The 14,775-nt window shown below is 39.6% G+C and overlaps 1 protein-coding gene across 1 annotated transcript; it reads right to left on the reverse strand.

The window, feature by feature from the left end:
- Positions 1–6,762: 6,762 nt before the first annotated feature.
- Positions 6,763–14,775, reverse strand: RWDD4 (RWD domain containing 4). Its single transcript, XM_086464175.1, has 8 exons — positions 14,721–14,775; positions 14,311–14,391; positions 10,790–10,899; positions 10,535–10,679; positions 9,634–9,748; positions 8,609–8,658; positions 8,440–8,442; positions 6,763–7,284 (listed from the first exon to the last, which is right to left on the reverse strand). The coding sequence occupies exons 1-8, from the start codon at positions 14,742–14,744 to the stop codon at positions 7,252–7,254; spliced, it is 561 nt and encodes a 186-aa protein (XP_086320301.1). The 5' UTR covers positions 14,745–14,775; the 3' UTR covers positions 6,763–7,251.

Raw genomic sequence — 14,775 nt, forward strand, 5'->3', positions numbered from 1 at the left:
CTTCAAAAATATTCTATCATCTTCCAAAATATCTTAGAGATGGTTTAGCACGCGGAGAAGCAACATACGTTTATCAACTGTATTTTTTAGAAGAGTAACCAACCACATTCTTAAGGCTCCAGAACTCAAGCTGTTCTTCCCTCCTTCTTTCACCTCTTCAATACTTCTGTCATCTTCTCTCCTTGAACAGATATCCAAAGAAGTTCAGTGTTTGCTTTTCATATTTAGCATGTGCCTCCTCACAGAACACGTTTCTTCACCATTTCCTGATCCTGCAAGACACTGGCCACCACTGCTTCCTTTGAGTTCATTGATACAGCATCTAACAGGGTGGGGCTTGTGTCTGTGAAATAGATTACTGTGATGATCACAAAAAGATTCTGCCCAATCTTTCCCAGTCAGAGGTTGTAACAGAGGCCTCAAGTATATACATTTAAAAAAGGAGAAAATAAATCAGAAGGGAGACATATTGTAGCCTGCAATGTGACACAGATTATCTTAATTAGTTCCAGGTGTGAGGCATCAGTACCAGTCAATAGTTTATATTAATTTTCTTCTTCCTCCCCCACCCAATATACCTTTCTATATCAAAGCTGTGAAGGAGACATGCAGTGATGACGAGTACCATTTTTTGCTCATGCTGGGAAGAAAAGCAGGGGAGGAATATTATCTGTAGGTACGCACCATGAAAAGAGTTAAGCGAACTCTCATCATGCCATGAAATTAGGAAAGACAAGGTAACTGCTCTTGAACTCATCTGACTAAACAGTTACTTGACACATACACACCCTAGCTAATAAGCTAATCTATTTGCTTGCGCTCAGAGCATTTTTAAACATCACAATAAGCAAGTTAACAAAGAAAGGCCTATACAAAAATAGTGGATTCAAATTCATATAAGGTACTGCAATTATCTGGTAGAACTTTACCTTTTTAACTCTTTCAGACCGATTGTAATGCCTATTAACCAAGTCTAGGTAGCCTTCATTGACAGTATACATGTGGATTTCTTTTGTCCCAGAGAAGTAAGCAGTGTATCTCCTCTCCTTCCACCAAATGAAAAGGGATGGAAGTAGAGCTTATCAACAATACATTAGAATCTGCACTGACTTCTGTTACACAAATTTATTGAAAGCAATGCTTAATCACATGGACTGTAGCTATATAATTATCCATAAGCAGTTATATGTCACAGATCCACTGCATGGAGACAGACTCTGAAACAGGCACTAAAGCCACTTAGATCCAGTCAGTTTTATTAAAGCAAATTCATTTGCCTCTATATCTGGTCATCCTGTTTCAAATGTCCACTTTGTTCCAGGACAGTTCTGTTACTGTATTTGTATCTACAAAGTGAAAACTTTCTTCCCTTTTCAGATTTAGGAGCATACTAAAAGTCAGGTTTTTGTACTGCTTTCCTACTAACAGGGACACTAGGGAGAAAAGCACTAAGCATCTGCTTGGACACTACCAGGGGAAAAAAAAACCAACAAACCAAACCAAAACAAAAATCAAACCAACACAAACAAAACCCAAAAAGCATGTAATCACAGAAAAAAAAAATCTTCATATGCATTCTTTTTCATATAAGCATGACACAGGCAGCTTTAATTTTGGCACATTCTTACTTCTGAGTAAGACTGGTTCCTTCCTTTGAGTGGATTTGGAGGTTTAGCACTATTTTAATCTACGAAATAAATTTCTGTACTACATGCTGTACTTTTACCATCTGAAGACACATGGCATGAGGGGGGGGGAAATCACAATCATGCTATACGCCAGTTAACTAAAACCTGGTAATATTCTAGTGCTGATCTTTAGAGACAAATATAAAACTGATAATGCTGTGCAAATTTTCTAGCCATTTATAGAGGCTATGTACTTTTATCAATGGGCTGCTACATTTTCCCTGTACTATTATAAACTCTCTCTCTCTTCAAGATCAATTGAACCATAGTTTTCCCTATAAAGAGAGATGCAATGGCTCCCTACAGTGGAGACAGCAGCTCTTTAGAAAGCAATGCTTTCTTCATGTTTGTTTTTCCTGCAGGAAATCATAAAACACATTACTGACAGAGACATTTACTTGATTTAAAGGAAGATCCTGCTCTGAAGAGAGACTATGTATCACCTCTCAGTGACACTATAACAGGTAATTGTTTGAGAAGGAAAAGATTATCTTTTCTTGAATATCTTCCAAATTCATCCTAGACAAACTTTTCCCTTTCACTGATCATCACCAATAACAGAGATACTGCAAAAGAAATTATGCCCTCAGAGACAACCACATAACACCATTACTCTCCACTAAGGCTGTGCAATTATACTTCGACTTTCTCCCTCATTGCTGTGACCTTGTCCCATCTCATAACATAAGCAACTTGCAGTAAGCAGCCACAGTAAGAGTTTTCAGATTTCTGCCTTATTGTAAACATGAATACTTAAACCACATATTACTGTAGGAACCACAACCATGAATGCTCAAACACAGTAGCATGGGATAGTTGTGTAAAACTTTAAAGGAGACGGACAAACTTTCAGTCAGACATAAGACACTGGTGTCTGGATATAGATTCTCACACATCTTGGGTAATTCAGCTGTTTGGAGTCACTCCTCACTTTGCTCTGAAGGAGGGAGAAGAGAAACAGTTAATTCTTTCTTTCATCCATATCAAATATTCTAACATGATTTTCCAGTGTTGAGTCAATATGTTTTGTCATAACTTGTTTCTAAGAGTACACCAGACTTTCAGAGGTTGCTTCCATGGGCTCAGAATGAAAGTAACAGGAAACATAACAGTCAAACAGAAATTCTTCTCATGACTATGGAGCAGCCCCATTCTGAGATGAAGCCAAATCTTGGTGAAAGAACAGGTGACAGTGACAGAAAGAAAATCTACATTCCTCTTGTCTTTTACCATAACCCAACCTCATGCCAGAATTTATAGCTCTGCAACCATAAACTTAGCTTTTCTTTTGTTATATTGTCCTGCAGCAATGAAGCTTTATCCCCTATGCTCTTCTAGTTTTGCACACGAGGATGTTTTTCCCCCTCCACTTCCTCCTCCCATCCACCTAGAATTCTCACACTTCTGGTATTTTATCTGTCGAATGAATGTTTCCTTCACCCTTCGTTCTGCTATTAAATACAAGCGCTTAGAGCGCTGTACTACAAGCCACAAAACATAGTTGAAGGAAACAATTTCCAAAGGGGAACTATTTCTGGTTCAGACCAGTTCAATGATTCAATCGAAGCACAAAGTTCACAGTATAACCCAAAACCACTTGAATTGCCTCAGATGAAAGGTGTATAGTCCCCCTACGTTTACACTTCTACCAAAGGCCCACCTATGAAGAAATGCTGGCTTTTTTCCTACTGTTCTTTTACTCACCAAAATCTATTTGCTCATCAGTTGGGCAGGCTTTATCTATCCACCCCACGTACAACCAGCTGCAGCTGTACTGCAGACATTAGCAGCCTTGATTTCAGTGTCAGCTGTGCCAGGGTGACCAAGGGGGTGAGCAGCGTATGCGAGGTACACACTGCTGATTAATCACAGCTGACACCCCTCCACCCAACCTACTGCAAGGCAGTCTGCATTATCCCTGGGATTCGATAAATGACAGTGCAATGGAGCATCTTTGGTCTTGGTACTAACAGCACGGGATGAACTCGTATTTAACATCATGCAAATATAACTAAAAACTTCTTTGAAGTTTCATCTGAAATAAAAGTAAAAAATACCAATGCAATAGTGACAGTTCCTCTGCCCCTGCCATACTTTTTTTTTTGTTATTATTATTATTATTCAAATACCTGTATCAACAACAGAAAGAGCTGGACAGATTTTTCAGAAGAGGTCACTGTGTTTCAGAGATACCGTATCATTGTGTAGCAAAACCTGCACAGATCCTATGCTAATTGCTCCTGTAAGTTGAGGCTGGAAAGTGCACTGCCTAGCGATGTACTCCAGGGCACCATAAGGACTGGCAGAGGGGAAAAAAAAGAAGTGGGGGGAAGAGAAAGAGAAACAAACCACAAAATGATAGCCGGCTGGGAAAAGTTTTGAAAGAAAAATGCATAGCTTAAAATGAATTAATTTTCAAAGGCATTAGGCATATTAATCAATTCAAATATATACTAAAAGACTGAAGAGAAGAAATATTTTAAGTTAAAGTTCAGTTAAAAAACCTAAACTTCATTTACGCATTGGTATTGCCCCTCATTTTTCTTGCATCAAATTTGTTCCAAGGAACGATTGTCAGAGACAAATTTGAAAAAGGGAAAAAAGTAATCTATGCTTGATCAGATGGGATTTCAAAGTGGTTACTGCAACAACACTATAGATAAAAAGCACTTTTTTAAAAAGCCCTTTCAACTAATGCTTCCATAAGGCAATTAGTATCCATGCAGTATGGAAAGTTTTAATTCCTTTTCAATCATCCTGTATTTTGGACACTTGCTACTTTTACTTTACTGTTACTAGTATTGACACTTGTCTTCTCAGGCCAACAAAAGCTCTACTGCAAAACCCATGAATTTAAATAGGTGGTGTAGCCCTACAATCAAGGGACTCTTGCCCTACTGAAATAAAACCTAAACCACCATTTTTCCACCATCAGTAGGTTTTTGCTTAAAAAAAGGTGGTGGTGGTGCATTTTTCAACAGTGTATAGAATTCCCTCAGTAGTCAAGAGCTCTCTTTACAGTTGTGCCTTTCTTGGTAAGAATGATTACATTTTCCCTCCCCTCAGCTGTCAGTGCTCAGGCCTCTCCATAATATCAAGTACCTAGATGACCCTGTTCCACAACCATCACATCATCTGAAAAAATGGTTTAACAGCACAAATTACCTTTCAAAATTTACACAGAAACAAAGAACCAATACAAAAATTCCCAATGCAAAATATTTCCCATGAAAGTAGATTTCCAAACACACACATTTACTAACAGAACCAGGGGAGATTGCTTGGATATGTTCACAACAGTGTGTCATTTATAGGCAGATTAGGAGCTGAAAAAAATCAGGCATTTCACAAGGTTAACATGTTTGCCGTTCCACACAGGGACATTATAAAAGCAAGAGATGTGGTTCTTATTTGTCCTTCCCCTACCCTCCCTAACTAATCTATTCAGATAAATTGTCATGGCAACTTGATTTATACACCAAGGATACCAGTGAAGACAAGTCAATTCCCCTTGGATGTTCTGAATAGAGAAAGTCCTGCCCATTCTGATGCTGTCAGAGACTAAAGCTAAATGCCCTTCCCTGTTACAGGCTCTCCATGTACTACTGAGCAACTTCTCCCCGCAGTGTTACTCCCTGCCAGCCACTCTTGCTCAGATTGCAGCCGTGAGCCTCCAGTTTATTTCAAAGCAAGATTGCACCATTTGGGAAAAGTCCTCCCTTGTGTACTCTAGCAGCTTTTACTTAATGTGAGTTGAGTTCAAAGAGAAATCATAACTTTCTGTAATTAAGAATTCTTTAAGAAATACTAGTATTTTCCTTACTGAGGAAGCACGTACATTTACCAATTATAACTCAAGTGTTTCAGTAAAAAGTACAGCTTCTTGCTGGATGACAGCAGTACAGACTGTATTTCTTTCAGATCTCTTAACAGTCTCTTCTGAAGAGTGAAAACCACAGAACAAATTCTTTTTTTTTCCTTCACTTGCAGCCACAACATTTCATTTAAAGACAAGCAGTAATTTTGCAACATACTTAGTGTATCTTCTTTTGGTAAAACAGAAATAATTAAGAGAATTTAAGAGAACTATATTAATGTATGTTGCATATAAGCTCTCTTGACACAGACAGTAGCATAAACACTTCCACTCCACCAACTGAAGTCCTAATATGACAGTCATGTAGATGATCCTCTATTGGTTACAAAGGCTCTCAGCATCACTGATCAGAGCATCCAGCCTGCGCCTCTAACTTCCCTCTCACCAAAGGCTGGACCTACCGTGTGCAGCACGCTTTTTCAAAGAGACACTGCACTTCCTGCATGTACTGAATGTACTGGGTATTCTCCTGTGACTCTCAGTGGGATGACTGACCCTCACATCAGTAACAAACACGGCTACCCTGAAGAACACGTGAACATATACTGAAAGAGGGTAGGTACAATTCTTCCACCAATCTTTAAAAATACTTTCTTTGTAAAAGACAATCCTTCGCAAGTTCAAACTTGGCCCTACAAGTGCAGTAGACCATACACAAATTTATAAAAATAAACACATACCACAGCAGATAAATAAGCATTTATTAAAGTTCATCTCAAAACAAACAAAAATAATAAAGGACATTAAGGCATCTTGTATTCAGTAACCACTCATATAGCAAAGATGACTTCTCTTTCTGGTACAAGAGAGCAGATTAGGGGGAAAAAAAAAAAAGAAAAAAAAAAAAAAAAGAGTTCTCCCAATATATTTGGCAGAGTGCTGACTTCCACTGTCCCACCACACAGTCAGCAAACTCCTCCAAGGAATGCCCATTTCTCCAGCGAAAGAGCTACAAAATCCCAACACTCACTGAGACACATGCAAGAAAGCACTTTTCCCTCCCCTCAGACATCCAACCATCCGTAAAGATGCACACTGGAGAAAGACTAACAGATGGGTATTGCAGAGAATAAAGACGACATACCCCTGATATAACCAATGATTTTTGAGCAGACTAGAATATTTGGCCTTGCTTTTGCTAGTATTTACTATTTCAGCCAGTAACTAGAGAAAACGGGACCACAAGCTCTAGTCTGTATTGCAATTTTTATGTTCTCCTTCTACACACATATTAGATAAACAAATGACAAAGGTCTTGTTTCCATGGAATAATTTATTTTGATGAATTATGCTGTCAAGTGACCAATCACTGTTATAGTGCTTTTTTCTTCAATTAGAATAAGAACATCAGGAAATGTTTACAGTATCATTTGGCTCACTATAACAGGATTTTACTACAGAGTAAAATATAAATTAATAAACACTGCATATAGCACTATTCACTTCACCACATTGGCTCTCTATATCCTCTGTCACATTCTAACCTTCATTTAAGGCAAGTTTGTTTTGTTTTTTTTCCAAAGAAGACCACATAGTCTCTAGATAAACTTGTGTGACTAGGTTTGCAAGTTAGGAAATTGAGCTTTATAAAAGTTTACTTCAACAAATATGAAAGTCATTAAGAGAAAGATGGTGACCCAAAATTGCACTGTATTAAAAGGTGGAGATTCCTTGTACCAAAGTCCTTTATTCATCATCTTTAGAACCAGTTTTGCTTAACTATAAAAGAGACACAAAAAGAAAGTATTCAAAGTTTAGACTGCCATTCCATTTATTAGGAAACAAGAGCAAAATTATCTCCATCTTACATAGAACACATGCATATTTAATTAATAATACAGACTGATTGTGCTACTGTACCAAGAGACTGAAAAGCATCAAAAATTATTTCTTAAGCTTAAACACCAAATGAGCTTACTTCCTGAATGTGAAAGTTGATTTCAAAAAAGCACCACCACAAAACCCCAGAAAAACCTCAGGGTACTGTTTCTATTTAATTTGAAGACTCCGTTACCAGCTCTCCAAAATAAAAAAGATCAAGTAATGGAAAAAGCATCTCCACACATCTCTGAGAGAATTCCCATATAGAAATTCACACAATACAGAGACATTAGCTTACTACTTCTCACTTTTTAATGCTAAGGTTATAATAATTAAATGTAGTGCATCTGTTGCGAAATCTGTCTGGAATCCAAGACATCTACTTCAAATAGCCATGACAAACTCAGAAGGACTCTGCCCAAAATCACCATCGATCATTCACTTGCTCTTATTTAACAATCGGAACTGGTGTTAGGTCTTACATCAAGAATTACTTACAGATGTGTAAAATAAAATAGTTTGCTTTCAAAATTGTCAAGGAGCTACACTGTTTTCCTACAGTGAAATCAGCTACACTGAAGCAGCAAAGACAGGAGAGTGGAAGAAATCAATGCTGAGGGAGCAAGTAGAAAACAATTATTTGCTGGAGGAGTTGCAGCAGATAATGCTCAGGCTTATAGGAGGCAGCAAGGTGCTCCCACTTGAAAGAGCTCCCTTTTTCTGCTTACTTATCCATTGCCCTCCAGAACCTGGCAGGTTAACTTTATTTTACATCTTGTTGCCGTATGAAGACAAAATATTTTCAGTGCATTTGGCTAGCAAAGCTCCTTCATCACAAAATTAAAATCTAATTGCTCAATAAATAAAAAAGAAATACTAAACCAACAAAGCTCAAAGAGGAATCAAAGTCCTTCTGACTCCAATACTCAGAAGGACTAAGCATTTTAAAGCATTTAAGAAATATGTAAATTAGAATACAAAATGTGCAACAGTTCTTACTATTTCTTGCAAATCTTTGTAACGTCAAAAAAAAGATAACTTCAAAATACTTACATGCTGGACACATACAGAAATTAATCAGACACCACAGTCAAATCCAAATGAAGTTAGGAAGAAAAGCAAGAAAAAAATTTGATTAGTTTCCTTCAGATGTAAGTACAAATTATTTTCAATGTACATATGTAATATTTTCATAATACTGTACATAATGCATTCATGTTACCTTAATTACGTCCACCCAGTTCCATCCTCGTGGCAGCTCCCCTTTGTTATCTGCAGAATAAGGTTTTATTTTCAACACACAAGCTAAGGGGAATCTTTATCTTTCTTTAAAATCAAACCACAAAATTCTAAAGATCCAAAAACCTTAATTTCTCCACTACAAAGCCATGAGGACAAAAATAGTTATAAATGTCTTAAACACATCTTGTTCTTCAAAGTAATTCTGCTTAAATAAAACCACTTCAGTTCCTCTGACATTTAATTTAGAAGGCAACTCCAGCATGAGCTGGGCTGACCAGCAATGATGCATTCTGTCAAAGAACAAAATTTTACGCAGCTTTTCCTTTATATGGTCAACATTTAATCTGCCAATTATACATCAGGTTACGTAAAATATATGCTATCACAGCGTACAACTTATTGTTGCAATAGGATAATATTATCCAGATCATTATTAAAAATTAAGATTGAACACATAAAAGTCATCAGTGGGATTAGTTGAAATATTGAACGTTTTTCAAACAAAAACGTATAATTTCATTGAAAGCATAAAGTATCTGCAGAAACACCTCTACCTTGAAGGCACAAACTAAAAATTAAATGTTTTATTTTGGGTTCCAAAACAAATACTTTCATTTCGAAATCACATTTTTAATAATGCAATTTATTTACAAAGGCCCATCAATAAACCACATCTTTTGTTGAAAGTGAATTTTTAGAAGTCCCAAATGCTCTCCTCCCACAAGAATTTTTTTTTAAATTTTACTTTTGTCACAAATCGAAATAAAAAAAATAAAACAAAACCAAAGACATCTTGAAATCCATACTCTGTAGAAAGTTGCTTTGACCAGAATGAACATCTCAGGCAAGAATAATTCATCCAAAACAAGCAAAACAGAGGCCACAGACTTAAAGTAGTTAATCTTCTATGCAAATGACTACTGATTCTGACTCTAGCAAGTTGTCACTGCTATAAAATCTGGATTCTCATACTGCTCAAACAAAACAACATTATAGTGAACAAACCTGTTTTATCGGCTAGTTTTCGTTTCTGGGTTTTGGATAACTGCTCTCTTTTATCTTTTTTCTTACTTGCTGGCAGATCAGGAGTCCCAATTGCAACACTATTGCTTACTGAAGTCTGAGAAGGATAAAAATGGTTGTCAATATTTTGCATATCAGTTCCACAGATACCTCTGTGTTGATTACAGAACCTGACATACTGAAATATCTTGACTGTCAGAAAGAAGGAATGCTGTCAGCAGTCTGCAGCTTTTAATCAACATATAATCATGACTGAAGTTTTAAAAAACACATGTTGGGGACTGGATTTATTCCCTTTCAGAACTGCAAAGGCACCTCTTACACTTTTTAAATTTAATCATGGAGTGTGATTTAGTCTGAAGGGATTCAGACTTCCCAAACATGGAAACCATTCCTTCTTCCCTGAAGCAAATCTGTGGCACCACAATGGCCAATAATGTCCTCACACAACACAGAAGCCACAAATAGCCCCAGCCTGACTCATTCAAGACCCTGGAGGTGCACTTATGCAATCCATGGCATCCCAGGAAGGTTACACTAATTTTCCACACCCACCCACCCCCAACAGACGCCTTTAATCTCCACTTCAGCTCTCTTTAGTTTTGCTTCTGCTCCAAATCTCCATTTTTATGTTACTCTGTGGGACAAAACTGCAGCCCACAAACATTTTGGTATAACAGCAAAATAACAATGAAATATAACAATTACAACCCCTAAGCACTGTGGCACCATGCTCCGTGTGTCACTGTTTAACCACTAACACGTGTATACCCAATACACTGATGAACAACTTAAAGACAGGGCTATGAAGTATTTAGAGTTGTAATATATTTTTTTTTCAATTTTAAAAGCAAGAGATTAAAATCTGAATTTATCTACTTACCACAGTGTTAACAGGCTGATTTTCCATGAACACCTCTTTATTATCTTTGGCATATTCAAAAAGTGTGTATGTCATAGCAGTTCCAAGATTCGCTTCAACTTCTACCATTAACTTATCCAATATACTTTGTTTAATAGCTGAAGATCTAAAAGAAATCATAAAACTCAACTATAATCTAGACAGATGAAGAAAAGCTTGTCAATCAAAAAGCCCCCATATACAAGGCTAGGAAGTGAAGCTGTCATAAATATTTACATTGTGTTGTTGAAGAAAGCATCCATCGATATGACTGGTGCTGTTTGTGGATATGTTTCTGGCCAAGAAACTTCTATCAGAAAAGCTTTGGGATCTCCACTTTCACCTATCTGAAGTGAAAAGAAAAACTTTATAAATCAACAGTTTCCAGTCACTTATTAAGGACTGCAATGACAATACGCAAGTCTTTCACTTCTTTAAGGATATACAAATTCCTTAAGATAACAATTATTTTCATAAAGTTATCAGTTAGAAAATAAAACCATTATCTAGAAAAAGTATTAAATTTGACATCAATATTAACTTCTACTCTGCAGTTTTCATCCTAGGAAAAGCAACAGAAACATTCAAAGCTCTCTTTATGTTTTTTTTTAATTGCTTGGTTTTGAATGCTTCTTTGTAGCACCTGCAAGACAAATATGATACAATCATCTATGAGAACAGAAAAGATGAAGCCTTCTTTTTTCCCCCCCACGCATCCAAGCTCAGAGCAATATGAAAACAAACCACAAGACAGTATTGAAATGAAGATTTTTTTTTTTTTTTAAATTTAAAACCAGTAAAGGTGCTGCCAAAGGCATACTATACAAATAGCAATAACTGTTTCACACGAGGATTTGGAAGAGTAGTGCAACAAAGTTGGTTAAATCCATATTCTAAAACCACCTGGAAATACTTCCTTGTTTCCCTCATAATAGAATAGTCAAAACCTGGCTTCCTCAAATTACGTGGAATGAAGTGTAGCCAGAAAAAAAGTCCTAATCAAGGGAAGGCTGCTGTACTTCAAAATTTAAAAAAAAAAAAAGAAAAAAGTTGGTGTTTTTATTTACAGTGTCTGTTTTGGCAGCATGGACTAACTGACTGTATTTGGTTTGCATGGCAAGGTTTTGGTAGATGGGGGGGCTACAGGGGCGGCTTCTGTGAGAAGGTGCTAGAAGTTTCCTCTATGTCCAATACAGCCAATGCCAGACGGCTCCAAGACAGACCCGCCGCTGGCCAAGGCCGAGTCCATCAGCAATGGCCTCTGGGACAATGTATTTAAGAAAGAGAAAAAGTTACTGTACAATGGCAACTTCAGCCGGAGAGAGGAGTGAGAATGTGAGAGACAAGCAACCCTGCAGACACCAAGGTTAGTGAAGGAGCGGGAGGAGATGCTCCAGGCAGCAGAGCAGCGATTCCCCTGCAGCCTGTGGTGAAGACCATGGTGAGGCAGGCTGAGCCCCTGCAGCCCATGGAGGTCCACAGTGGAGCAGATATCTGCCTACACCCCGCGGAGGACCCCACATCGGAGTAGATGGATGCCCAAAGGAGTCTGTGACTCCGTGGGAAGGTCACACTGGAGCAGGCTCCTGGCAGGACCTGTAGACCCGTGGAGACAGAGGAGCCCAGGCTGGAGCAGGTTTGCTGGCAGGACTTGTGAAACTGTGGGAGACCCAGCCTGGAACAGTCTGTTCCTGAAGGGCTGCACCCCATGGGAGGGACCCACGCTCGAGCAGTTTGTGAAGAACTGTAGGCCATGGGAAGGACTCACGTTGGAGAAGTTCATGGAGGACTGTCTCCTGTGAGAGAGACCCCACGCTGGAGTAGGGGAATAGGGGAAGAGTGTGAGGAGTCCTCCCCCAGAGGAGGAAGGAGTGGCAGAAACAACGTGCGATAAAAGTGACTGTAAACCCCATTCCCCATCCCCCTGAGCTGCTCGGGGGGAGGAGGTAGAGAAATTTGGAACAAAGTTAAGCCTCAGAAGAAGGGAGGGGTGGGGGGAAGGTGTTTTTAAGATCTGATGTTATTTCTCATGACCCTTCTCTGATTTGATTGGTAAAAAATTGAGGGGTTTTTCCCCAAGTCGAGATTGTTTTGCCCATGATAGTAACTGCCAAGTGATCTCCCTGTGCTTATCTTGACCCACGAGCCTTTCATTATATTTTCTCTCCCCTGTCCGGCTGAGGAGGGAAGTGACAGGGCGGCTTTGGTGGGCACCTGGCATCCAGCCAGGGTCAATCCATGACACTGATATTCAGAAGCATCTGTTTTAGCAGTGAAATAAATAAGACTTTAAACCAAGAATCTGCAACATTTTTCAAGAAATCATATACAGTGTTGCAGTCCATTTCCCACTGCTACCAAGAAGAGAAGTGACAGTAAGGTTTACAGTTCTCTCAGGAAAGCAGTTTGCATACTGAGCAAATCCATACAGAAAAGCTGCGAGACCGTGCTCCTTCTTGTCAGCACAACCTAAAAACTGGGTAGCCTTACTTTAAATGCTGCTGCTACATTTTCTCAGTATTTGAAAAATCTTTCTTTAATCTCAATTTCATAGCACACTGATTATAGAGCAGCTGTGTTCTGTACGTGAGACACATGTGAGACATGAGGCTTAGAAAAATGGCATACGAATTCTGTCTACCTTACCTTCTCATGCACTTACTTATGTTATGTCTTCCTGTAATACAAATTCTTCTTCATGGGAACGATGTATTATTGCCTTTGCCTGAACTAAGTTTTACAGTATTTAAATTGAGTTCTCCTAACTTTTGACCATTATTTTTTGTCTAAGAAAAATTAGCAATGACCAAAGCTAGTAAAATGTAGCATGATATACTGTAGACTTGTAGGCATGTCACATTTACTCTTTGAGGAAATAAATTTTACTAAGAATGGTCCTATCCATGAAGGAAGGCTGCACTTACATGGATGGGATACAAGTGCTATTAATTAAATTGACCTATATCTCATTACAATTAGTGATGTTATTCTGAAATTACTTGAGAAGTCACAAAAAGGTGATTTCAGATGCCTCCTCCCCAGTACAGGCATATGGCATTTTCAGAAGTCTCTCTTCTATCTCATGGGTGCCTAAGTTTTCATCACTAAAGTTCTCTCCCTGTCCAAAGATCTGCCTCAGTCCATGCCTAGAACTTCCGGGTGTTTAAATTTGAGAAAAGTGGCAAGAATTTCATGCCAGAATCTAACTGCCTATCTCAAGCTCTGCACTCCCTGTATGTCCCTCCTGAGCAGATCGTACCAGTGCACACGCCCAAAGCATTTTGTGGATTTTCTCTTTAGCAGGTAGATGAGGCATGTCAACTACATTGGACAAGAGACTGCATGGACAAGAGACAAGAACCTTGCAACTGAGCAACGAGGAAGTTTCAGAGCTTTACATATAGAAGACTCTATAAGTGACATTTCTGACCAGCCAGTTTAAGTATAGCTCAGTATGCTGGCTCCTTCAGCCAGTTTGACAGTTATAGCTGTGCAGTACATGGACACATTAAGTAGGATGCCTAGCTAAGGGATAATAAACCCACACTGGGAGAAGGTTCCTAAACGTGAAGCATTGTGCTATATCAAACATCATCATACCAAGGACCCTGAAACAACGGCCTACGGATCTACCCTTTACTGCACATCCAATTCCCATTTGTTTTAGAAAACCCCTGGTACGTCAACTACAAGACAGCAGAGTAACTTCAAGGCGAAGCCTGTGCTGCAGCAACTCTCAGACCTCCACCTTGCCTCACCCTGTACTGGAAGGAAACCGGGCTAAGCTCCCTGAAGCACAGGTCTCCCTCGTAGATAGAGCGCAGCGCTTCCAGCTCCATCTGCAGCAAGGAGCAGAGAAGGGGGTTACCAATTTCAGCCCGAACACGAAGCTCACGCCCAACGGCGGTCGGCTTGCGAAGCTCTGCACGGCCCCGCCGGTTGCGCGCCCTTCCCCCGCCCCCCGCCACTGCCGCCGCCCGCCTCCCTCCTCCCCGCCCGCCCAAGCGCCCCGCCACCCGGGCCGCCTCCCCTCCGAGGCCCCGCTCCCCACATGGCGGCTCCCTGCCGGCCCCGGGTCCGCTGCGGGGCAGTCTCCTGCGCCGGTTCTCCCTCAAGCAGCGGCGCCTCACGGCCTGCCCGCTCAGCGCGGGCAGGGCCTGGTGCTCACCTCCTGGTCTTCGTTGGCAGCCATGGCGCGCCCTGCGGGGGAGGCAGCGGGTGGA

Source organism: Leptosomus discolor, chromosome 4 (genome assembly GCF_034619465.1).
Source record: "Leptosomus discolor isolate bLepDis1 chromosome 4, bLepDis1.hap2, whole genome shotgun sequence".
Lineage (NCBI taxonomy): Eukaryota > Metazoa > Chordata > Aves > Leptosomiformes > Leptosomidae > Leptosomus > Leptosomus discolor.